This window comes from Andrographis paniculata, unplaced genomic scaffold (genome assembly GCF_009805555.1).
Source record: "Andrographis paniculata isolate CXL003 unplaced genomic scaffold, ASM980555v1 Contig15END, whole genome shotgun sequence".
NCBI lineage: Eukaryota > Viridiplantae > Streptophyta > Magnoliopsida > Lamiales > Acanthaceae > Andrographis > Andrographis paniculata.
In genome coordinates this window covers 2,152,828-2,180,385 of record NW_026137435.1, presented here as the reverse complement: position 1 = coordinate 2,180,385, position 27,558 = coordinate 2,152,828, and the positions used below count along the sequence as shown (strand labels likewise).

General features: G+C 33.5%; 1 protein-coding gene across 2 annotated transcripts; it reads left to right on the top strand.

Annotated features, from left to right (window-relative positions):
• The first annotated feature begins 7,749 nt into the window (after positions 1-7,749).
• On the top strand, positions 7,750-16,958 carry LOC127260330 (kinesin-like protein KIN-UB). Of its 2 annotated transcripts, none has more exons than XM_051288045.1 (20): positions 7,750-7,915; positions 8,735-8,829; positions 8,941-9,063; positions 9,701-9,886; positions 10,005-10,226; positions 10,296-10,452; positions 11,184-11,333; positions 11,716-11,804; positions 11,926-12,129; positions 12,490-12,588; positions 13,383-13,517; positions 13,623-13,757; positions 13,932-14,067; positions 14,148-14,240; positions 15,471-15,596; positions 15,735-15,860; positions 16,018-16,161; positions 16,332-16,460; positions 16,557-16,711; positions 16,793-16,958. In XM_051288045.1, exons 1-20 carry the CDS (start codon positions 7,786-7,788, stop codon positions 16,799-16,801), a joined length of 2,643 nt encoding a protein of 880 aa, XP_051144002.1. In that variant the 5' UTR covers positions 7,750-7,785; the 3' UTR covers positions 16,802-16,958. The 2 variants fall into 2 exon arrangements, with proteins under 2 accessions (XP_051144002.1, XP_051144007.1); XM_051288050.1 differs by having other exon boundaries at positions 16,790-16,958.
• The last annotated feature ends 10,600 nt before the right edge of the window (positions 16,959-27,558 follow it).

Sequence of the window (27,558 nt, the reverse complement as noted above, 5' to 3'; positions counted from 1 at the left end):
TATGTTGAGCCCTACGACGAGGCTGAGGGTGCGCAACCTCTCGCTCAACCTCGTCGCCCTGTGCAGGATCATTCGGATCCATCTTCTCACCAGCCCTACCAACCAAAACATAACGATCTCGTCCTCCTTGTGTCTTAATTTTTGTAACCCATAGACTGTAGGGTGCAAAAATCACACGGCATCGTAAGACAACAAGGCTCCTCCGTCCCATCATCAAACAGTCCAAGACCTTTTGCCAATCGAGTGACATAAGGCCCAATAGTAATGCCTCTGAGACGTTTATCTTGAACTTGATAGATGAGGAACCGCGCAAGCATATATCCTAAATTTACAGGTATGCGTGTATGCATACTCCAAATATAACATAAGTCATGCGAAGATACTACTCCCGTACTCTCTCTACGAACATATAATATATGAGCCAAAATATAATAAATATATCGCTGAGGTGCATACCGGAGCCTCGATGCCTTCGACCGGGTAGGAATTGTGAAATTACTCTGTGCTAATCCGCGACCATAAATGATGAGTATTTTCCGGTATTGAAATGGGAAAGTCCTTAAACTCTGGTGAACCCATGAACCCCGTATCATGCAAACCCATGATTGCAGTAAACTCAGACAGTGAAATCGAAAACATCTTGCCTCTGAGTCGAAAAGTTAATTTCTTTGGCTTTTTGTAGTGATAATTTATCGAGTCGTGCATTAATGTAGTCATAAATTCCAACGTCAAACTCTTATAAGTTGGCTCTATAATTTGAAAAAATTGACGACATGCCCCCACCGAAATAAGCCCCTCTACCTCCCCTTCTATGCCCAGAGTCTCAAGTACTTTGTTATCGATATGCTTACTCGTCAAAAAAGTTTTATTCTTCAAACGTTCATACCGTTCAACATACTCTTGTTTTCGAAAGTTCAAATATTGAGCATTTGCATCCAAATGTGTATTGTCCCTTGATGAACTTGCAACGTTCTTGCCGCTTCGTTGTTGTTTCTTTCCTTTAGGTGTCATCCCTTAAAATTGAAATTAACAAATAAGAATATATTACTATACCACATTCTTCAACAAATCTCTCAAGAACAAAGTTTTATACCACATTGTATAAAAAATCCAACAAAATCAAGTTTAATGTTGTAAAAAGTTACAATACAACCTCAAGAACAAAGTATTATGCCACATTATTCAAAAAAAAATTAACAAAATCATAAAAACCAAGTGGAAAAAAACCTTTTTTTCAAATATTCTCCCAAATCGCAAAACAAAAACCCTACCGCCGCCGCCGCCGCCTACGTCTTCGTTTTCGTCCGTCGCCGCTGACCACCGCCATCGTCCGTCGCCGCCGCCTGCATCGTCGTCTTCGTCCAGAGAATTTTCGAACACGGGGGATTTGATTTTTGTCTCTCGTGTTCGACCGATTCGGGTTTTTAAAAAATCTAACCCATATCAAACACGGCCGTGTTAAAAGTCACAAATTCTGCCCAATTATAATTACAACACGGCCGTCTTTGTTCTAAACACAGCCATGTTACGAGACACGGCCAACCACATGGCCATGCCTAACCCCCCCAGGCAGTATTTTGTTTTCTCAACACGGTCGTGTTTAGCGACATGGCCAACCACATGGCCGTGTCTAACCCCCTCGCAGTTTTCTGTTTTCTCAACACAGTCATGTTTAGCGACACGGCCAACCACATGGCCGTGTCAAACCCCCCCGCAGTTTTTTGTTTTCTCAACACGGCCAACCACATGGCCGTGTCTAACCCCTCCGCAGTTTTCTGTTTTCTCAACACGGCCGTGTTTGCCGTGTTTAGCGACACGGCCAACCACATGGCCGTGTCTAACCCCCCGCAATATTCTGTTTTTTGAACACGACCGTGTTTGTACTGAACACGGCCGTGTTTCCCGACACGGCCAATGACATGGCCGTTTTTCACCACCTGCACTATTATGTTTCTGAAACACGCCCGTGTATTCTCCCAACACGGACGTATTTGGGTATATGTTCACCCATTTTGTTTTCTGAACACGGCCGTGTTACGTAGAACACGGCCGTGTATGATTAAATAATATTTTGAAATGTGTACATACACACCCGTGTTTAATCTTAAATTTTTGGTATAAATGTACATCAAATTAAGGTATCTAAAAAACATCTACTAAAATAACGATATTAATTATTTCAACAACAAAAACAAAATTCATCCACATCAGGGTAATTCAAACTCGTCTACAGTAATATAAGTCAATTCCAATAACAGTTAGTAGAATGCCTTGACAAGGACCTTTTAGGTAACAACCATCAACCCCGATGATAGGTCGACATTCGGACTGAAACCCCCGCACAAGCAATTTCGAATATACGTAATACTTACTAAATCTGCGTCGTTCATTCAAAAATTCACCTTCCAACTTCATCAAAACAGTTGACTCAGGATTACACTGTCGTAAAGCTTCGGCATAGTCCCACAATTTTCCATATTGGTCTTCGGCATCACCTTCAATTGCTTTTAGTGTCTATTTCCGCGCTTTGTATGCTTGTTGTTGGGATATATTACATCTAATGTCTTCCGTAACGTCTGTCCTAAATCCCTTTATACGTCGTTTAGGATCAAATCGAAACAACGACTCATATTTCTTTGCAAGCCACGTCGACTTAACATTCTTTACATTCAAGTCGCACATGCAATCTTGGTTGCAATTATATGTTTTGAGTTGAAAAGATGCTTCATTATTCCCCTTTAATGCGTTCATTTTCCAATTGCAATTCTCAACGGCACATTGGACATAAGCTATTCTTTTTATCATTTTTGACAAATTTCATACTTCTCATTGTTTTGATAGCGTGATTCTGAACTACATTTTTAAATTTTCATCTTCAGAATTTTGGTGTACTATGAGCCTTTGATTTTCATTAAACTCATTCATATCTACGTTGCTCTCAAACAATGACCGATCAATTCTATCATCTTCCGAATCTTGTTCTTCCATTATATAATTAGAATCCTAAAAATCCGATTCACTAAGCATTTCATTCCACTCATCTTCTCCTCTAATGTCCTTACAATCTATATCTATATCTTCATCATACATCTCTTCAACACATTTTCTCTTATCGTAATTCATTTCTATGATAATGAATTTTCTCCTACAATACAAGATATAATAGAACACATTCAATACACTAGTTATAAAATACAAAAATTTAATCATTAATCAATAAAAAAGTACATTACATAAAACTTATCTCTATAATATTCATTTTTTTCATACAATATAATTCATTAATCACAAAAAAAATACATTCTACACATATTAACTTTTTTTAAAATCATAAATACAAAAAAAAAGTAAAGAAATAAAATTTACCTCTTTACTCCAAAAAAATAAAATATAATAGGTGGAATGTGGGGTTGGAATGTTAAAATGTAGGAATGAAATGAGGGATTGGAATGTTGGAAATGTGGGTTGAAATGTTGGGGATTTGGAAGCAAAAATGTTGTTGTCGGGTGTGTGGTTGTGTTTGTTGGATTTTGAAGTGGGGACATGTGGGACTAGGGATTTATATGTGAACAAGGTCAAACACGGCCGTGTACATATATATACACGGCCGTGTGTGAAAAAGTACATAACAGGTGTCTTAACTTCGAACACGGGCGTGTTGGCACGAACACGGCCGTGTTGTAACATGCCCTCTGAAACGGGTGTGTTCTGCGGTCGAGGCAAACACGGGCATGTCTTTGTTCAACACGGCCGTGTTCAAATCGGTTAGGGCAGTGGCTGAGATGTAAGATTGAACACAGCCGTGTTCTCTTTGACACGTCCGTATTCAATCTGACTCAGCTGCCAAATCAACTTCCGTAACGGCCACGTCAGCATAATTCGTTGAAGTTTGAACGGTGGAACTAAAAATGATAAGTTTTGTTTAGTGTAGAACTAATTTTGATAATTATTTTTGAATGGGATCAAAAATGAAAAAAATGGTTTTGAATGAGATTATAGTTGATTTTTGCTCTTTTTACTATTTAGAAATCCAAACTAAAAAACTAAAATCCGCAAACAAACACAATTTCAATGTATATGGAACCAAATGTTTAATTCATCAGAATTGCATTGTTATAAGAAATATGATTATTTTTATCGAAATAATATACTATCTTCATCCAACTAGGAAGCAAATATATGCTTTTGTGCAATTGTATTTAACATTAAAAATATCTTTATATTCGTATAGTTTACTCCAAAAATATTATTATATTTGTATTATAAGAGACTAATATATATATTTTTGTTATTTTCTCTTTATTATTTGTACTATATTTTGATATAATAATTAATATTCAAATATCAATACAAGAAAATCACTGAATATTTTGTGGCTGGACGGAAGTAGTATATATTTTTTTTGATACAGTGAGTTTCTTGAATGGTATAAAATATTTATATTAAGTTATAATATTTTCTAAGTAAAATAATTGATGGATGCAATGTTATGTACGAGAAATGTGTGTGGAATGTAATAGTTTTGTAGAAAAACTGGATTTAGTTGGAATTTGGTTATACGCCCAAGTTTGCACTTTTTGTTTGCAAAATAATTTGAATATGGTATTTTGTATTACATAGTAAAAAAAATTAAAACCGAAATTAAATTAAACGGAGAAAAATCCTGATAAAAATGTTGAAAGAATAATGGTTTGTTTGTTTAGTATTTTAGTTTGAGATATTTTTTAATGTAAAATACGAGACATTTGGTTTATAATATAAAATAATAATATTTTGAGTTGAATAATATTTTTTTGAAAAAATATAATACTCTCTCCGTCCCATTGGAAGGGTGATATTTGTTTTTTGCACGTAATTTTTTTAATATTAGTATTATATTGGATTGTAGTAAAAAAAACAAATATACACCTATTAGCATGTGGTGTAATATAAAAGTAATGACATTTGTGTAATATATTATAAATTGAAAGAGTATTTATTATGTTAGGTAGGTAACAATTACTAAATTAGAAAATAATAACTTTGTTTTAGGACGTACGAAAATAGAAAATGATAATCTTTCAATGGGACGAGACGGAGGGAGTATAATATAATATTGAAAATAGTGTGAAATTTTGTTTTTTTAGAGGAGGGGGGGGGGGAAATAAACCCTAAATCTTATAATATAATCCATATTTTCATTTTTAAAATATTATTTTGATGTGTATGTATGTTTCTTTTGCCAAAATTTTCAAGTTTATACTATTTGAGCGATGCACTTCTTAAAAAATTATATATTTTTTTATCTCACAAAACAGTTAATTCTTCTAAATCTCCAATTCTCAAGTTACTTTCTATGTCAGTCCGTATTCATAAATTTTTTCCTCCAAACTCCCCGGATAATATTAGATACAACAATATAAATCATTATTTTTTATATATCATTTAAAATAAAAAGTTTGACAATCTAAATGTTTCATTCTTAGTTTTTTTATTTTTTTTTATTTTTTTTATTTTTTATTTAAGACAACTAATGTTGAACTTCCGTCCAACCACCGATACAGACACAAATGTCCACTTTTTATTTTTTTGTATAGAAAGTAGATGAGAATTCGATTTTAGGATTAGAGAGTTAAATAGAAGTTGCTATTATTTTAATACTAAATTTAAACCAATATTTTTCCAAACCTATATAAAAAAACACCTGACTTCTTATATATATTTTTATTTAATATGAAAATTGTATTGATAATAAAAGATAATATTTTATAAAAAATTATTGACTTTTATAAAAAAAAAATTATATATATTATATCTATATTATGTGTATGTATCTATGTATTTTTTATTAATATTAATAAAAATTTATACCATTAATAATTTATTAAGTAAATCTTTATTATTTTAAAAATTAGGCCAATTACTTTTGGTCCACCCAGTAAATCATACTAAGAGGGTGTTTGGTAAACAACTTTTAACTTATTTAAGAGCTTTTAGCTGTTTGACCAGTAAACCAGCTAATTTTGGTGTTGGGTAAATTAGCGTTTTCAATTAGCTTATTGGGTCGAAAAAGCTAATTTTGAAAAAACTATATATACCAACGTTTCAGATTAGTTTTTTCATTTTAATTTTTCTTATTCCTTAGTTGCCCTTAAAATTAATTAATTATTTTACATATATTCATATATTTTTTTATTACACTATTTATTAATTATTTAGATATATTCTCTTCTAATAACTTATAAAATTCATATTTATAAATTTAAAATAATTATTTTTTTATATATCAATTATTTTATTTATATATATTTTATTTTTTAGAATAAAAATAATATAAAAATATTAATATTATTGAATTAATTATGTAGCATTTTTTTATCACATAATATTTTTATTAAAAATGAATATATTTATTTAAAATTATAATTTAATATAAATATATATTAATTAAAAATTAATCTAATAAAAATACATATATTAATAATTTTTACTCTTTTATATTTATACTATTTCTAATGAAAAAAAAAAAAATTTTCAATAAACTTGTATTAATTTTTTAGAAAATATTTTTAAAATAATAAAAATAAATATCTTACTACATTTTTTCTAATTTTTAAAATTAATAATAAAATTATAAAAAAATCTACCCACCGAAAAAATTCAACTAAATATTTTGAAAATAAAAATGTCCTTAATTGTCATATTATACATATAAACAGCTAATATAAACCGCTATTTTACCAAATACTTCAATACAAACAGTTAATGGAATGCAGCAGTCAAATTCGCTAATCGAATCAGTTAACAACTAATTGCTAAACACTGTGTGTTTACTTGTAAAATTTTAGTTTTGAGCTTTGGTTTTGAATAATAAGATTTTGAATTGAAATAGTTGTTTGATATGATATAAATATGTATTAATGCGATATTTCGAATGTAAAAATTAATTTTTATGTAATATAATAAATAAAAACTAAATAATTGATTTAATATTTTTGGAAAAAAAATTAAAATAGTAAGATCAAAATCAAATCTCATTAAAACAATTTAACAATTAGAATCTTCTCATTCAAATGTTTTTTTTCAACAAAAAAAAATGATAGTAATTGGTCCGTACAAAACTAAAGCAAAATGAGCCCACTCTAATTACATCGCCCGACAAATAAGAGCCGAGCCCGGCCCGGATCACCGGCCCGACATTCTGCCCGACAATGAGGCGTACTCTAAATACTCGGCAAGATCCTCGCACGTTTCCATGTATGTATATGTAAGAGTACTGCCCCATTATGCCGGTGATGGAAGCCCCTTTTGGTAATTTCACCAACCCACGTCTAATTGACTGGACTCCGACTCCCGACCCCAACTGACCCTTCTTCCTCCTATTCTGCATCTGTCCTCCATTTTCCACATTCTCAATAAAGCAAATATTAATCATTATTATTATTATTATTAAATTATTTGTTCTTAAATAAAATTAGTTGAGAAGTGAAACAGTTATACGTCCAATTTCCAGAACGGAAAAAAAGTTTCTAGACAGCCAAACACGGCCTTAGATTACATGTAAAGCATCACTCCGGTGGGGGCCACGGCCCATTACATGTTCCTTTCTACTGTTCCTTCCTGACCTCTTTTTTTTTCTTTACTATTTTCTCCTTTTGTACTAAAAGAGGCGTCATTGAAAAGACGGAATTACCCCTGCATCTTTGTTTTATTCTCCCCCGGTCCTCTGGTTTATATATATATGGTTTGAGTCACGCTCTACTTGTGTGCGTATGTTTTGAATTATTTTTCTCTCTACAGAGGGAAATGGCGTCAGGTGGTGGTGGTGGTGGTTACCGCAACGGCGTTAACAAGGCACCAAATCTCCGTACTTCATCCTCCTTCAAATCTAAGCTTCCGCCGACGAATGCTCGCCGCAGCAGCGGAGGCGAATCCGGTGAGTTGGGTGGACTTGTTTGGTAGCGGTTTTGCCTGCCGAGATCTGGTTGTGTGGATTGTACTGGAAATTGTGGTGGTGGTTGTTCAATTTCACTTGCAATGTAGCTCGGTGTTGGAGCTTGATTTTGAAATGGAATTTGATGAGTGAGCGTGCTGGTTTTGCGGTGGATTTTGATGGTTGTTCGTTTGATTATCTGAGCGATTGGATTAGCTTTTTGAATTATTGTTCAGCAGTGTGTTGTTACAATTGATTTTTTATTTGGTTTTGTGGTTTGTGCTCTCACTAATTAATTATTTGATTGCCAAGGACTCTATTGAGGTGTTCTGCGGCTGTTGGATTTGTTATTATGATTTGATTTGATTTGATCGAAGGTGTATTAGGATTTATTTGAGCTTGTATTACTCATGCATTGAGAGAGAGAAAAAGCGTGTTTTTGCTCTGCCAATTAATGTGTGTGATGAGTTTAGAATTATGGGAGTTGTTATTAGTAAGAGAGATAAGTTTCTACCATGATCATGTTTATAAAGGTAAATTAAGCGTTTCACATTAATGATTGTGCATTATGTGCAAAATTCAAGTGTATGCAGATCATGAGTAAATGATATAAGATTATTATGGAAGATGGATGGTAAAAGGGAAGGGTTTTCCATGTGTACATGACAGTCAAAGGGCATTTCTGAAAGAAAAGAATGCATTTTAATTTCTGAAATTACTCTGATAAAGGATTAATGTTTGGATTGTAAGCATAAGTGTACTGCTCATGATCATTTGACTGTTTGAAGATTCTGAATAATTATGTTGCTGGATTAATTACAGGAAGAGTCCGAGTTGCTGTAAGATTGAGACCTCGGAATGCTGAAGAGCAGGCAGCAGATGCAGATTTTGCTGATTGTGTGGAGTTGCAGCCAGAGGTTCCCGATTAAACTTTAATACTATTGTTTATTTAACTTTTATGTATCCTATGGTATTATCTACTTATAAGATTCACAGTGATGCCATTTTTTTCACATTGTTTCGTGCAGCTTAAGAGGTTGAAACTTTGTAAAAATAATTGGGACTCAGACACATATGAGTTTGATGAGGTTCTTACTGAATTCGCATCACAAAAGAGAGTCTATGAAGTTGTCGCAAAACCTGTTGTCGAGGTGAGTTTTTGATGTCTTTTCATTCAACTTTAGCGAATGTTAGTTTTTGATGTCTTCAATTCAATTTTAGAGAATTTTGAAATATTGTTCTGAAGATTAAGAACTATGGTATGCCGTGAGCTTTTCTCATTGCAAAATGACTGTGCATTCCTGCACATTCTTGAATAAGAGAAAAGGATGGGTGAAAATATTCTATTTTGGTTACCTGCACCTTTGGCTTTTATCATAGATGGATTGCATATGTTATCATGTGTGGTTAAATAATTGATATTCACTTCAACTCTTTAAGAATTATAAACTATGACGTGCATGGAGAAATATAACAACATGCTTGTGCTAAGTTTTTGCATCTCTTGTACAAGTGTAAATCATGTAAATGTACTCTTGCTGTTGGTATTTTAAAGGAAACAGACTTTATAGCATGGACTATAATTCAGGAGTGCTTGTGATTCTAGTGTGCCATTAGCCATGCACTGCCTATCATTTTTATTTTGCTTTGCTGTATCAGTCCTTGAATATTTAAACTTATTTAGTCTTGCCCTTGATTGAAGATGGCCTTGAGTTATTTCTACTAAAGCTTTTTTATAATCTCTGATTTGGTTATCTATTGTATTATGTTCCATCCTGTATTTTCCAGAGTGTTTTAGAAGGCTACAATGGGACGGTAATGGCATATGGTCAAACTGGCACTGGGAAGACTTACACACTTGGACGTCTTGGTGATGAAGACACCTCTGATCGGGGAATAATGGTCCGCTCAATGGAGGATATTCTTGCAAATATTTCTCCAGAGACTGATTCTGTTACAGTATCATACTTGCAGGTAGTGTATTTAGCTTAGTGCCAACTAATGAAAGTGCAATGCTGACACTATTGATTATATTTCCAAGAGTTTGAGAATGTAAATTCAGCTCTAATTTATAAGTTTTGGTTTTTGGTAGCTATATATGGAAACCATTCAAGATCTACTAAATCCAGCAAATGATAACATATCAATTGTTGAGGACCAAAGAACGGGTGATGTTTCCTTGCCAGGGGCAACTGTAGTGAACATCAGAGACGAACAAAGTTTTCTTGAACTTTTGCGTGTGGGGGAAGCCCATAGGATTGCTGCTAACACTAAACTTAATACTGAATCTTCCCGCAGTCATGCTCTCCTCATGGTACCAAAACTGTTGATACAGTATTTATCTGTAGCTTATGTGGTTGTGAAACTCATGTAAAATATATAGGTACATGTGAAGAGGTCAGTGTTGGGTGGGGAAGAGGATTTTTCTCCCAATACTCAAAATCGCTCTAGTTTGGTTGGCAATTTGAGGCCACCTATGCTACGGAAAGGCAAACTAATAGTTGTTGATCTTGCTGGATCTGAACGAATTCACAAATCAGGTTTTCAGTTTTTACCCCAACTCTTTAAATTTGTTGGAATAAGTCAACATTTTGTTCTTTCTTTCTTAACTATTATGCGTACATTTTGTGAGTATTTTTAATATATTTTTTATTGATTTATTTATTTTTCTACTATAATAAGTGTGAATGAGCTGTGATTAATAATATCATCAGTTTCCCATCACATGTGTATTAACTAATATTTCTAACTATTTAGTGGATGCTGCCTTAAGGATTCCCCAGCAGCAATGACTAATTTTTAAGGGCAAACAACCTTGTTATTTGAGTCCCATATTCATGGTTGTCATTAACATATTAATTTTGGGGTTTTCTGAAGATTTCTGGTATCTGTGGGAAATGTTTGATGATGCTTGTTACCCACCATTTTTGGTTCTTTATAGTTTATAATTTTGTTATTGTGTGAAAGACCAACCATGAGTACCTTAATCTTGTTATCGTGAACTATATTTGTGATTAGCGGCATATTTATTCCGTCTCTGACTTATTGTACTAAATTTTTCTCAAATGCTGCATGCATAACAGATTAAACTGGCTATGATCCTCTAGAACACATATTTACTTGTTTTATTCTCAAAATCATTGTTCCCAGCTATGTAGTTAAAGTCTTCAAGCAATTCTTCTTCTGCTCTATAAGATTATGAATGGGGAGGTTGTATCTGTTGATTATCATTTTGATATATTGTCCAACACACTTCTATAATCTTTTGCAGGGAGTGAGGGACACATGTTAGAAGAAGCCAAATCAATTAATCTTTCACTTAGTGCTTTAGGAAAATGCATAAATGCATTGGCGGAAAATAGTTCTCATGTACCAGTTCGAGATTCAAAGCTTACAAGGTTACTTAAAGATTCATTTGGAGGTGAAATATCTTTTGTAATTTGTTTGTGTACTTCATGCAAGCGTGTATGTCCATTGAATCAAGGTTCATCCTAACCCTGACATACTTTATTTGAGAACGAGTAATTTATCTTGGCAGTTTCAAGAGCTAAAATTATTAATGATTGATGATTGAGACCTTGGCATAAAAGCTTTATGCAATGATTAGGTCTGCAATCCAATATTTACCATTTTTTCATTTTTTTTTTAAAACAATCTTTGAGAATGTAGTGGTGATGATTAAGATCTTGCCACAAGCTTATGCTGCATTTATCTGTAATTCAATCATGCTTGATTTTGATTATAGTATTGAAGAAAAAAATATCATTGTTTTAGAGATTGATTGATCCTTGTATTTGCTGCAGGCACATCCAGAACTTCATTAGTTATCACAATAGGTCCTTCACCACGCCATCGAGCTGAGACTTCAAGTACCATATTGTTTGGACAAAGAGTGAGTTGTTCAAATCAACATTTGTGAAGATTGTTGCATAATTTTGATTGTTTCGTCAGTAGCGGTTTCTTTTTTTAGAACTTTTCTGAAGTATAGAAATTACTGTGAAATTTTTCTGTAGGCAATGAAGGTGGAGAACATGCTGAAGATCAAAGAAGAATTTGACTACAAAAGTTTGTCCAAAAGACTTGAGATAGAACTTGAAAAACTTATTGCTGAAAATGAAAGGCAGCAAAAAGTGTATGATAATGAGATTGAGAGAATCAGATTAGAAGCACAGAAACGTGTTAACGAGGCAGAAAGGAAGTATGTGGAAAGTTTAGAGGTATGGACAACATAAACTCATCTGCCTCTATATTCATTATATTTCTGTCTAGCTAGACCAAATACTTGATTTGAGCAAGTAATTTAATTGAAAATGATATTTGATTCCTGGGTGAGTAGCCAATTTTTCTCAAGAGCTAGTAAATTTTCTTTTGCTGTATGCATTCTCCTAAGAAGCTGATAATGTCTCTAAGATCTACCTACCTAAAAGAATAATGTGGTCTGGTATAAAAAATCAATTTTCAGCTTTTTGTCTTACCGACCGGTTTGGTGAAGGTGAATGCCAACAATTATATCAAACATATATCTAGGCTCCTCTGTCCGTTTGTTTCATTTTTTCAATTGATTTGTTTTGTATTAGGAGGAGAAAATGAAATGTCAGATGGACTATATGGAGTCAATTAAGAAGCTTGAAGAGAAATGGGCTGTCAACCAGCAAAAGAATGCCCTTAATGGAGAGGTAGCTTTTCAACAGTTTTGATATAAGTCCTGAGATTACTCTTTTAGCTACTGTTAAAAAAGACCATCTCCTTGCTGTCTGTCTGACTGCATGTTCAGTAGTTCTTGTTCTGTAAGATATTGAAAGAATATGGAGAAGAAAGAATTTCGTTAATCATTTATGTGATCTTTTATTCAAATAGGATGTTATAATTCTGGGATTATAATAGTGAGAATGTAAAAATAAGGACCTCTATCTATACGGAAATTGATCCCCTTTCAGCATTTTGGTTTGATTAGTCATTTAAAATTTATATAATATCATGAAAGTAATGTAAAATCAGTTATAACTAATACTGCCTTAGAATGGTGGTAGAATGCAATTCAAATAATCCTCTTGCTTGGATCCAAGGCCTTCCAGCCTTGGAAACTGGATTTTAACTTTAACAAGCTTTGACTCTTCCTTTGTATTGTATCTATGCTGCCTGAGGATGTAAGTAAAACATATACAGATTTTTTCCCCCTTAGCAAATAGATAAATCAACTTCAATTGGTTATGTACATTCTATAAAAATTTTATTTAGAGATAGGATGGGTTAGGAGGGAATGTCAACATTTGAATGTGTGCTGATTTATCATTTGAACTGTCATCGCATTGGCCTTTCCATTTGTTATTTGTGAGTCAATGTGAAACATATTTGCAAATGAATCATTACAGTTACCTACATATATACAGGCACAATTAGAAGGTACATACCCTTCTTTTTTTGGGCAACCAATATAAGTTTTCTTTACAACCAGGATATTTTTTGGCAGATTCAGAGGGGTTCCAGTAATCAAGATGTTTCCGAGCTTAAACAGTTGCTTCAAAGTGAAATATCAGCAAGAAAGGCAGCCGAAGAAGAAATTCGAAGCTTAAAGAACCTGTTGCCTAGATTTTCAAAGGATGAGGTTAAATTTTATTTTTCACCAAAATTTAATGTTGACTACACTTAGATTTTCACATTTCCTGGATCTGGTTTTGACTGATTATGTTTTAAATCTTATGTTGCGCAGTTGGCAGGAGGAAACACCAACAACTTTGGCCTTGAAGAAATTTTGGAAGAGGAGAGTCGTCAGAAGATGAAACTTGAAGAAGAAGTCAGAGTCTTACGAAGTCAATTGGCTCAGTTTTCTATTGAAGCTAATCAAGTATGTTATATGTATAACTAACTATCAAAATATATGCCACAAATTTTCTTATCGATTTATCCTGCCCTCGTTTAAAGTGAAAGGGGCTATCTGGGTTCTGGATGCTTGACCGATTCCATATGTGTGCACTTGTAAACCTTAATTTTGAATATCTCATTATATTTCACTTTATAGGCTAGAAGCCATCCAGACAGAGTCAATGGTGGAAATCCCCTTCTTGGGTTAGAAGGCTCTACCCCACTTAATAATCTACGTCCAAGAGATGGCAGCAATGCAGAAAGAACATCAATTACGAACCTTCATGAACAAGGTGCTGACCATGTTTTACTAACTAGAGTCTTTAAGATTCTCTTTGAGCTTTTGTGGTTACTGATCTATTACTTTGGACAGTTGGGTTGCAAAAGATACTATCATTGCTTGAGTCAGAGGATGCTAGCGTGCGGATTCATGCTGTGAAAGTAGTTGCGAACTTAGCTGCAGAAGGTGTTTTGCTTAACCACACTCTTTTAAGTTGTTAACATCTCATTCCTTTAGATCTTCCCGTGCTATTTCCATTGGCGATTTTAATTCTCACGTCGACATCCTAGATTACTTTTTGAATCTTTATCTGAAGCTGTGCAGTATTAGGAGCACTAGTCATTTCTAAAATAGTCTTTACTTCTTTCCTTCCTAACTTAAGTGCATTGAGCATGTTGTGATGTTCTTCAAGAATTGTTTTCCACAACTCCTACTTTGTAATTACGTTGAGAGAGGCAAACAATGCAACTAGGCGCTGTGTATTGGACGCTACAAAGTAGATTGCCCTATCTTAAAATGTAAGATGATTCATCAACTTTTATGTGTTGAGATATAGGAGCTCTTTATCTTCTTTCCGCCGATGAACATTGTTAAGAAGGGATCTGGACTTTCAATCTAAACCAATTGGTGATAGCTAGAGTGGCCCTTCACCCATATAAGCCAAATGAGTTTCTACATTTCAACACTCCTCTCTTGAAATGATAATCCCAAAAATTCAAATAGGATCAATACCCAATACAGGTACTATGGTTCTGATACTATGTTATTAGAGCCTTAGGTCTCGATTTCGAGTCCCATCGTCCCCCCGTTTGTCATTATCCACGTGCAAATTTCATTTGGTGGCGTTTATCCCATTGTATGTGAAGGGGCATGTTGGTGGACTCTCGGCTGTAGATAAATAGACAAATAATGCGTATCCTTAATCGCTTAAGTTTTTAGGTGAGACGATCATTTACTTAATCTAACATATATTAAAAAGCACAAATGAATTCAGATTTGGTTATGAAGTTAAAAATGAGTTCCTTTTGAAAAGTTATGTTATTATTATATATATTTGTACAAATTATAATATCTGCAAGTCTGAAGTGAAAGTAGCAAGGGGATTGCACATGTGTGACACAAGATTTTTTGTGTTTTGGGGGTATCTGAAAAATAAAAAGAAGGAAAATGTTATGAAGCGGACCCCTTTCAGACTTTCTTTGTAATGGGTTTTTAATATGAACGATTGTAGCATGAATGGCTTGACTAATTGTTAAAATTGCTTGTCAGTTGTACTGCCTGGAAAGTGAGATTTTTTTTTTTTTTTTTTTTTTTTGTGTGCCAAATCTATATATGCTAGAATAATGATTTATCTCACTTTTGAGTCTGTTATGCTAGTGTCTTTTGCACATTATTTATACCCATGTTACTTTGCAGAGGCAAATCAGGAAAAGATAGTTGAAGCTGGGGGCCTCACTTCATTGTTGATGCTCCTTAGAAGATATGAGGATGAAACAATTCGTAGGATTGCAGCTGGTGCAATTGCCAATCTTGCTATGAATGGTAATCTCCTTCATTGTTCTGCATTGTTATTCCTTCAGTTCTTTGCTTTGTTGTACACTTTAGTCACCCAATTTTAGGTGTTGAATTCAATTCTATTATCATCTGATCCGTTGCTGTGATTCTCCTATTGTTGTTCAGAGGCCAATCAAGAACTCATAATGGCTCAAGGTGGTATTCGTCTGTTATCAGCAACAGCTAGTAATGCAGAAGATCCTCAGACTCTAAGAATGGTTGCTGGAGCAATAGCTAATCTATGCGGCAACGGTACATACACATAAAATAGAGTTCTATAGCATTATGGGAAGCATTTAATAAGCTCAAATGTATATCTACCTGCTGCATGGTCACAATCTAGTGTTATCATCCTATCACATTTTTTATTTAAATTTGTTTCTAATTTTCACTCCTTACATCCTTCTAGATAAACTGCAAGCAAGGCTGAGGTCGGAAGGTGGCATTAAAGCGCTCTTAGGAATGGTGAGATGTAGACATCCGGACGTTCTCTCTCAAGTTGCCCGTGGGATCGCAAATTTTGCCAAATGTGAATCTAGAGCAATCACTCAAGGTAATGATTTTATCTTCAATAAAAGCCAAATATCAATATACCTAATTCAGTTTCTTCAAGCATGATATCACACTAGTATTCGTAGTCGTCCATGGTGTTCACAATTCTTTCGATATAACTATAATTATCCGAATTCAAACACCCTATAAGAAACAATACATATATGACAGGAATGCGAGAGGGACGATCTCTACTGATCGAAGACGGGGCTCTCCCATGGATAGTACAAAATGCCAACAACGAAGCATCACTAATCCGTCGGCACGTTGAGCTTGCACTGTGCCACCTGGCACAGCATGGTAAGCAAAGCAACTGCACTAACTACTACTATATGTTAATTGTTATAAAACACCACGGCACAGCACAAACTATGCTCCCTTTCACAATGTTGGCAGAGGTGAATGCAAAAGATATGATCAGTGGAGGAGCTCTCTGGGAGCTCGTCCGTATTTCCCGGGAATGCACCAGGGAGGATATAAGGGCACTCGCTCGTCGAACTCTTACATCAAGCCCGATTTTCCAGTCGGAAATGCGGCGGTTGAGGATCGAGGTGTAAAACCTTCTTCATCATCTCCTCTCATAATTGAAATAACCTTTGCTGCTGCTGAATCCTAACCTGTTTGTGCAGTAGCTTCATTAGAATGCGGCATTCCACAGGTAGCCTAAGCCCTACAGGAGGTGAGGTGAGGTGCGTACTACCACTTTATTGCTTGCAAGATGGGGGTTGTGGTATTGATTGATTGATTTGTGAGTAAACTCTTTTATGTTATATATATATACATATCATTTTTTGAGCACCAATTTTGTTGCGTTTTGTCGGCAAGTAGGTGTGTATATATATATATGAAGAAGATAGGAAAGTGAAATGAATAATTGTGTATGCTGTGTGTTTTTTTTTTTATCTATATGAAGCATTATATTATTATTATTATTAGAGAATTTTAGGATGTATGTGGGTTTTGAGCCAGTGATTTTTAGCTGTGATTGTGATTGCCATTTTGTTTTTTAGACTAAAAGTGATTTAAGGAGGTTTGAGGATAAAGAGCATTGATTAATTAATTCATTGTAGATAGGGATTAATTAATTCATTGTAGATAGGGGTGGCCAAAAAAATTGAACCGAACCGCGGATGCGAACCGAATTTTTGGTTAATCGAGCAAATTCGGTTCGAATACAAATACTGCATATTTGATATTTGTTCGGTTCAGTTTCGGTTTTTGATATAGATATAGATATGACCGAGTATTGTGTAAATAATCAATCAATAGATGAGAAAAAAGGTAGGTAGCATATTTAGGGATATAAGATTACAAGAAGTCAATTCATTAGTTGTAGACATGGAATGGTAAAAACTCAATGCCCCAATCATATCTCCCTTGGAATTGGATTATCATAATAAGCACTTATTATTAAAAAGTGTTGGTAGGCATCAAACAGTATCATTTTAATTCAAGTATCTACTATTCGGAAATCAAATCCAAATATTAAGGACAGTCCTTGTAGTGCCTTTTGGAGATTATTTATTGACAGGAAGTCACAAACAAGAACTTCTAGCCTCAACCTAGAAATGTGCGAAAGGAAATGAACTTGGAGGGAGCTTAGGGTCTGTTTGGTTTAAACGAGGCAGGGGAGGCGAGGGGAAGGAATAAAATATTAGAATTGTAATAGTGCTTTTGGTTTATACGAAAAGGAAGAGAGATGAGGTTAGGAAAAATAATACTCCCTCCGTTCCAAATACTGTGGTAATTTGAGATAATTTGGATATTAAGTTATGTGATTGGAGAGAGAAATAATTATTTATATTTTTATTTAAGTGATATAATGGGATAAAGTAGAGTATATATTAATATATGTATATAAATATTATTAATTATTTCTATATTTGAAAATATTGCAGTGAGTTTGGGAAAACAAACAAAAAAAAAATGTTGCAGGATGTTTGGGACGGAGAGAGTATTTTTGTGTTTTATTAAATAAGGGAGGAAAATGAAAATATAATAATTTTACTATTTTATCTTTATATTGTATAAATAAATAAAAATAAAAGTATTTAATAAAATTTTATTAATAAAACATCAATTTTGATATAAGATAGTTTGTTTTAAAATAAGTATATATATATACATATATCATGTAAATAAAACATAAATAAAATAAAATATTATATATATAATATTGAATAATTTAATAATAAAATAATCATTTTAATATAAATTTTATATATCTAGAATACATTAAAATAGATATGAATTTATTTTATTAATTAAAATCTTACTCTTAAGGGTTTAATTAAATAATTAAATTAAAATTAATTTAATTTATATAAAAATTTGTTTTATAATTTAATTACATTATAAAATTTAAAAATATTATAACTAATTATTAATTATAAAATACGTATAATATAATTTATGTATAATTAAATATAGATAAAGTAATATATAATATAAGGATATAAGCGTAATTTTATAAATTAAAAACCTAAACATCTTTACCTCCCCTTCAAATACCCTCAATTTTGAGGGAAAACAAGATTAAGGGGGTGTATTCAATTGGGATTTTAATGGATTTTTTGGGATTTTAAAAAGTTTATGGATTTAGAAAATCTACAAATCTAGGTTGAGTTTGATGGATTTTAGTAATTGATTTAGATGGATTTCTACGAATTTGATTGAATTCTTTATGGATTTTGTAGGATTATAAAATAATTTTTTTAAATATATATTAATTATATAAATTTATATCAACACCAAATTTTATAAATATAATAAATAATTATTAATAAGATAATATTTAAATATTAATAAATAATATATAAGTATTAATAAATAATATATACGTATTTACTTTTTTATGTAAAAAAGTTATATTAAAATAAATAAATATATAATTTACGATTTTTTTTAAAAAAAATAAATATAAATTAACGTTTCAACAAAAAATATATATTAAATATCTATTTCACAGTTATCGTTATGATAATATAGTGTATTCGATAATTGAAAAGAAAAGACAGCAGTAATACATATTTATTGTGATAATAATATTCTTTAAAATTATATTTATAATATAAAAATATATATTTAAAAAAAACATAATAATTTGCTAATATATTTTAGTTTTAAATTATTATTTTTATTAAAAATTATAATAATAGTAATAAATATTATCGTATTATTGATCACATATACTACAACAACAACAACAACAATAATAATAATAATAATTTTAACAATCCATCAAATTCTGTGATGATCAAGAGAGATTCTTTTTTATATAAAATTTTCACAAAAATTCATTAAAATCCATAGACTTTGATTGTTGATAATCTTAAATTTTAAAAGACTTTTAAAAGTCTATACCTCAGGATTTTTAAAGACTTTTAAAAATCTTGATTGAATACACTCAAAATTTGAAAATCCAACAAAATCCTATAAAATCTATATTGAATACACCCCCTAAGTTTATTTTATATCTCCTTCACTCCCTTCTCTTCCCCCGTTTAAAAAAAAATAACCAAACAAAATAATTGTAATTTTTTTCATTCCCTCTCCTCCCTTTTCGTCCAAATTTCTCAAACGAAACAGACCCTTATTGTAAAAGTTTATTTACTCTCATTCAAGAATTTTCCGTGTTAAAATGTCTAATGTTTCAAATTAATTTGGAAATATTTGATATGATTGAACTATATATATAGTTTCATATGGTTTTTGTTTGTTATTAAAGAAGACATTGAGCCATTAACAAAATTATAAGACTAATTCAAATCAATTATAGTTTTGGATAAACTTATATTTAGTTTTCACTTAATCCCTTTATCATTTTATAGTAATAAGTGACTTTGTATAGAAATAATTATACAATTAAATTTTTTTATTATTTTAGAACAATAATATAGAAATAGTCATATAATTATTTCTTGTTTTTTAATTTTTTTCCAAAACAGTTATTCGGAAATGATGTGTGCGCACAATTGGACAAGCATTCATTTCTATCTGATAATTTTTCTTATTATTTTTTAGACCAAAATGCCATATCGATTTTTTCCACAAATCTCCTTCACAAATCACAACCACACATTAATTTACTTCACTCTATTCTTCATTGTTTTCATTCTCCTCAAGCCTAATCCCCAACCCAAGTTTGCAATCATTTGCGAGCCAAAGATCGTCCATTATCCACGGTCTTTGCTATGATCGGAGCTGTTAACGAGCTCACGCAAGTCAAATTTTAAGTGTTCATTAATGTTCACGAATAAGACTTATGTTCGTTCTTTAAGCTTTCGAGCTCGTTTGTAATGTTCAAACTCGGCTCGTTAAGATTTTTTATTGTTTGAGCTTGTGTTCGTGTTCGACTCGATTAAACTCGTTCGAGCTCGTTTGTCTCATTTTCTCAAATTTATATATAAATTAAAAATAAAATTTAATTTTTTTTTATTTATATATTTGAAATTGATATTTTATTTATTTATAAATTATAATTTTATATGTATATATAATATTTATAATAAATATATTATTTAAACGAACAGAGTTCGGGCTCGTTCGTTAATCAAACGAGTTTGTTTATGTTAACCAACCGGAGGACATATCCCCAGGTATAATAAGTGATCCTTTTCCTGACAAAAAATTGTTCCTTGTGCAGGGTAAGGAGCCATGGTTTGCAGTCGAATTTTTTGGCCACTGTATAGTTTCCCGCTCATGTTGTTTTTTTAGGAAAAGAAGTGTCTGCTCAGCTTGGAAAAGGACTATTTTTGGGATGAATATTATTTGTTCAATATCGGCTCTGATGGGATTATCCGTCGTTGTATAATGGAATCAGAAGTCCTACTGATTTTGAATGGATTTCATGGCTCCCATTATGAGAACATGTCCGTAGCTCGCGCACAGCGGCCAAAGTCTTGCAGTCTAGCTTCTTTTGGTCAACCCTGCAAAAAGATGCTGATGCTTTTGCTTAGGCTTGCACAAAGATCATAGACTTGGCTTTATCTTGAAAAAAGATGAGATGCCTCATACTAGAATCTTGTTTGTAGAATTATTTGATGTACGGGGAATAGACTTTATGGGACCATTTCCGAATTCAAATGGAAAACTCTATATCTTAGTGGTAGTAGATTATGCGAGCAAGTGGGTTGAAGCACAAACGCTCCCAACTAATGATTCTCACTCAGTGATACGTTTCTGAAAATACATTATTTTTCCAAGATTCAGGGTTCCCAGGGCTATCATCAACAATGAAGACACCCATTTTGTAAACAAGGTGCTGCAGTCTTGCCTTCAAAGTTATGGGGTTCGCCAACATCTAACTACTCCCTATCATCCACAAGCAAGCAGTCAAGTGGAAAGTTCTAACAGAGAAATCAAACACATCCTTCAGACCATAGTCAACAAGAGTCGTAAGAATTTGGCTAAAAAATTAGATGATGCACTGTGGGTCTACACAGCCTTCAAGACGCCAATTGGGATGCCAAGAAAGTATGACATCAAACTCATGTTGGTCATATCAAACTCACGCTTCATGGATAATTTAAAATCCTCAATCATGTGAGGACTACTCTCTGCAAAAATAAGATCGTCAACGTATATACACAACACCAACTAATCTCCAACAAGAGTGGCTTTGACATAAAAAGCATGTTCACTTGAACATCTTTGATATCCAATTCCGGAGAAGAATGAATCAAACTGCATATTCCACCCTCATAGGGCTTGTTTGAGTCCATACAAGGCCTTCTTTAATTTATACACTTTGTGCTCACTTTCATATGATTAAAATTCGGGAGGCTGCTTCACATAAATCTTATATTGAAGTGGGCCGTGCAAAAATGCAGATTTTACATCCATTTGATGTATATTCCAACAATTTTGTGCAGCTAAGGCTATCAACAACCTTATCATTTCCATTAAAGCTACGAGCACAAATACTTCTTGAAAGTCGAATGCGAGCATTTGTTCATAGCCTTTCGCCACAAGTCTCACTTTATACCTTTCTACTTTTTCATTTGCCTTCAACTTCCTTTTAAAAAGCCATTTGACATCAATGGGTTTGCAACCATATGGGACATCCACAAGTTTCCAAGTATGATTTTTTTCGATGGAATTCAATTTCTCCTCCATAGCTTTCACCTATTTAGTATCTTCCATTGCATCGCCAACCGAGGCAAGTTCGCAATCTGCATACATAACCATATGCACATTTTCTCCATCATTAGAAGTTACATCATAGTCACGTAGTGTGACTGGAAGTTGTTGCTGACGTCTTGGCCTTTCATCGGAAGCATTGGCTTGTGTTGGCCTTTCATTAGAAGTATTGACTTGCGTAGCTTCTTCAGTCATACTATGAATTCCACCTTGAGTAGCACATTCAAATAATTAACAGGCCGGATTTGAGTGACTTGAGGCGAACTCCAACTCTATGTTTCATCCTTCACAAAAATGACAGTTCTACTAATGATGACTTTATTTTTTGTTGGGTTAAAAACTTTGTATCGACCATGCGCATAACCCACAAAGATATGACATTTTCTCCACAATCATCAAGCTTTGTTCGAGTGGCTGCCAGAATGTGTACATAGACCACAGAACCAAAATACTATAAAATGTTGAACTTTAGGTTTGATTCCGTACCATGCTTCCAACAACTTTGGTTGGAGACCAATTCAACAAATACACCGAACAAGCGACAACTTCTCCTCAAAAAGAATTTTGCAACCCTTTTCCTTTCAACATGCTTCTTGACATATCCAATATGGTTCTATTCTTCCGCTCCACAACTCCATTATGCTGAGGAGTGTAAGGTGGAATTATCTGATGCTCGATTCCATGATCCTTTAGGAAACTCTTGAACTTGGAAAAAATATATTTACCGTCACCATCCGTTCGCAACATTTTTATAGAAAAACCACTTTGTTTTTCTACATGAGCTTTAAATTTCATAAAGCTTGTGAACAGTGCAGATTTCTTAGGTAGCCAATAAACCCAAACCTTTCGAGAAAAATCGTCAATAAATGTCAAGAAATACCTGTTGTTGCCATGAAATTCAATATTCATCAAGCCACAAACATCAGAGTGAACAAAATCCAGTATGTGATTCGCCCGCCAATTATTTTCAGCTTTGAATGGTCGCTTACTTTGTTTTCCTGAAATGCATGCTTCACACATTTGATTGGGGTAATCGATCTTTGGCAAGCCTTTCACCATATTTATTTGAGCAACCATTTTAAAGCTTTGAAAATTCAAGTGACCAAAGCGAAGATGTCATAACCAAGAATATCTTTCACCATTACATTAAGACATGTATACATATCGCCAGGAATATCAACATGAAACATACGATTCTTTGTCAAAGTAGTCTTCAAAATAAGTGTACCTTTTCTATCGAGAATCGACAAATTACGCCCTTTAGAATGCATTTCATATCATTTCTCCAACAATTGGCCCATGCTTAAGAGATTACTTTTATAGTAGGCACATAGAAGACCTCCGAAACTGTGATCTACATTCCTTAGCTTAATAAGGATGCATCATTTCCCCATAACTAGCAATGTGTTATCATTGGCAAACTTAACTTCGGATCGGACTAATTCGTCAAGTTCAACAAAAAGCTCGCACCTACTCCACATGTGATTTGTACATCCGGTATCTAGAAACCATATATAAGAGTTTGGCACTTCATTAATCGAAATAACCATCAAAAGAGCATGGCCACGATCACCTTGATCATCTTCTTGTGCATAATGCGCCTTCTGGTCAATTCTTTTGTATCTACATTCATTTGAATAATGACCAAATTTATGAAAATTATAAAACTCAATATTTGACTTGTCAAACTTTCCTTTGTTTCGACCACGCCCTCAACCACGATCTCTGTAATTTTGACCTCTTTGATGGCTTGGATTGGAATGATCAAAATTATTCCACGTTGCCCCAACTTTTTTGTGTTGATATTGTATACTATGGAAACCACCACGGCCACGTCCTCTTCCACGTGAATTGCCACGACTTGTAACTTCATCGCTTTGTTTGGTATTAAGCGGCACCGAACTTTGGAAGGCTTGCTCAATTGGCTTTTCTATTTTTTATTCATTCATACGTTGCTCATGGGCATCTAGTGTGTCTGATACTTCATCAACAGTCATTGTGGATAAATCGTGAGCCTCTTCAATGACTACAACAATATGCTCGAACTTTGCCTTTAAAGTTCGCAATATTTTCTCCACCTTGGCTTGTTCACTAAACTCATCTCCACATGTCATTATTTGATTTGTTAAAGTCAAAAGACAACTTACATAATCTTTCACCAACTCAGATGGTCCCATATCAAGAAGCTCATATTGTCGTCTCAATATTTGAAACCACACTTTCGTAACCTTCACATCACCTCTATATGTCGCAATCAATGTATCTCACACTTGCTTTGATGTGGTAACTCCAACGATTTTCTCTAACACTTCATCGGTAACACCTTGATGAATAAGATAAAGGACTTTTGTTTTTTACTTTTTTTCTCATTGTTTCTATTGGTTGTCTGCTGTGCAGCAATTGCACCCTCCGGTAATGCTGGAACACCCTCTTCAACAATAGTCAGTAATTCATGAAAATCGAAAAGCAGTCTCATTTGGACGGTCCATCGATTAAAATTTTTTTCATCGAAAACAGGCACAGATAATGGGATCGAGCCATTCATGGCTTTGGCTCTGATATCAAAAATAAATATTAAAAAAATATAGAGTAATTGAGGATGAAAAGTAAATTTTATTTCTCGATGCTTTCTTTCTTCAAAACTATTACAATATATATAAATATATATATAATGGATAAATACAAATATCACTAATTTATTATCCAATTTTCACTTAGTCATATATTATTATATAATTCATTATTCAATATTCACTAAATCAAAATATATATCAAATTTTAATATATAACCACCAAATTAATATAAAAGTATTATTCATGAAAATCATTATTTAGTTCTAACAATAAGAACATTTGTTATTTGTATATATTATGGGTGCTCGTGCTAAATTTTCTAAATCGACACCGTAACCATTCTATATATATATATTGTATGTGATGCAAGAATCAACAAAATAAACATTATTGTGCAAGCTAGTCAACATTATTACGATTTCGATACCGTGCTGACTTTTTCATAAATATATATTGACAGTTCAAGTAAAATTAATTTTTAGTGTTGCACAATAGTCAACATTATTACGACTTCGATACCGTGCTGACTTTTTCAAAAATGCATATTGACTGTTCAAATAAAATTAATTTTTAGTGTAGATAACACTTTAGTTCATGAAATAGGAGTTATGTGCTATATTTTTATTTTTTAAATTAGCACTTTAGAAAACTATATTTTGTATTTTCTAAAGTATATATTGTGCTATACAAATATATTCGGTGCTCCATATGTATATTATATTATATATATATATATTGATAACAGGGGAGTCTGCAGCAGCTATTTGAAAGTGCACAGTGGGTAAATTCTCGGCCGAACCTAATACCAAGCAAACTAGACCCGACAGACAAGTCACACTAGGCAAACCCTGTGTGGCAAGTAACCTGAAGTGTCGGGGGTTTGAACCCATAACCTTACGGTCACAATTCTATATTGTGTTGTTAGTTCTTCAAACAATATTAATTCAAAAGTTCATAAAGTACCGATTAAAAATTCAAAAAATATGAATTAAGAGTTTCAAAAACACATATTTAAAATATAATATTTTTTTCGTCCCACGTGTAATGTCACACTTTTCATTCCATCCCACATCTTATTTCACTTTTTTTATTTTTTTTGAAAAGTATTACACAATTTAAACATATTTAAAATTTTTAAATTTCAAAATTTTAAATTTTTAACTATACTAATTAGTTATACATTTGAAATACGGTAAAGAAATACAATTCCAAATATTTCCAAAACAAAAAGCAGGGAGCTATGCCCAATTCTTTTTACTGATACATATTAATTATTTACTAAATATATCTCTACTAAATTACGGTGTCTACAATACCCCTAGCATTAATAATAATACTTTATTATTTAGTGAAAATATATAAGAGGTTTTTGATATTTTTGCCCTTTTAGATAAAAGTTAAGGATATTTTAGTATAAGTGTATCACTATCAGAAATATTGAATTCAGCTTCGAAAAATTTGGTTCGAATTTTAAAGTAGATCCGAGACTAATTTTTTAAAGCCTCGGAATGGTACCCGAAGATTAAAGTTCGTTGTCATTTTGGTGGTCTCGAAAATTCCGAAGCTAATCTGAAGTTGCAAGCACCCCATATATTGATTAAATTATTTTTTGTTGACCTCGGAATTTCCGAAGCAATTATTAATTTTCTTTTTAAAAAAAATAAATGTCCAATTTTTTCCGGCAACCCGTTGCTGCCGCCGTCCTGCGGCGCTGGAGAAGAAATAGAAGCTGTCTCAGAAGAAGATGAGTAAAAGGGTGGAGGATGTCTAATCTCTTGCCGGAGACCAGTTGTTGCCGCCGCCCTGCGGTCGCCGGAGAAGAAGATGAGGAAGAAGGAAAGGAGCTGCCGCCGCCGTTTCCACCGCGGCCGCTGCCGGAGAAGAAGAAAGAATTGCCACTGCTTCCGGATAAAGAGGAGTTGCCGCGACCGCCTCCACCGCTGCCGCTGTTGGAGAAGAAAAAAGAGCTGCCACCACCCCTGAAACCGTAACGACGGCGACTGGCGATCACCGGCGTAAGAAGCTAAGGACGGAAACAAATGCTACCTACGGCTGTGGACGAAAATAAAAGGAAAAAAGCAAAATTCACCGGATATTCCAGCTGACGGCGGCGGCGGTGGCGGCGGAGAAAAGTAGAAGAGAAAAAAAAGAAAAACTCACTTGAGATTCCAGGTGGCGACGGCGGCCTTTGTCTTCGGGAGAAATACGATGCGATAGGGGAAAAAACAAAAAAAGAAGAAGAAAGACAGGGAAAAAGATGAAGAGAAAGAAGAAAGTAGAAGAGAGTGGGGAAGATTTGTAGTTAGGGCCTTTGGCATGAATCAATGGCCATACGGGGTGTGGGATCCTTGGGATCCATGGGGCAACATCCTCCCGGAATCCGGCACGGGATCCTCAGTCGAATATGTACCCGGTTTATTCAGTCGAGCCTCTAAAAACGCGACGTGTATCCGGTGTTTATTATTATTATTATTTATTTTAAATCAAAATTTTATTTAACACAAATTGCAATTTAACTCCTCGTCGTATTTTAAATCTTTTCTTCCCTCCTAAACCCAAATCCCCCTCCTCCACTTGAGTGCGACGTTCTGCCCGCTGACGCCACCGCCAACGCGTCCGCCCGCCCAGCCCCTCCCGCTGCCGGCGCCACCGCCTGATCCTGCCACTTCCGCCCCGCACCTCC

Bases quoted from the DNA above. Each gene is read 5' to 3' on its own strand.
- LOC127260330 (XM_051288045.1), top strand. From the start codon at position 7,786: ATGGCGTCAGGTGGTGGTGGTGGTGGTTACCGCAACGGCGTTAACAAG. The intron at 7,916-8,734 runs GTGAGTTGGGTG...GATTAATTACAG, and splicing joins CAGCAGCGGAGGCGAATCCG to GAAGAGTCCGAGTTGCTGTA. The intron at 10,227-10,295 runs GTACCAAAACTG...TAAAATATATAG, and splicing joins GCAGTCATGCTCTCCTCATG to GTACATGTGAAGAGGTCAGT.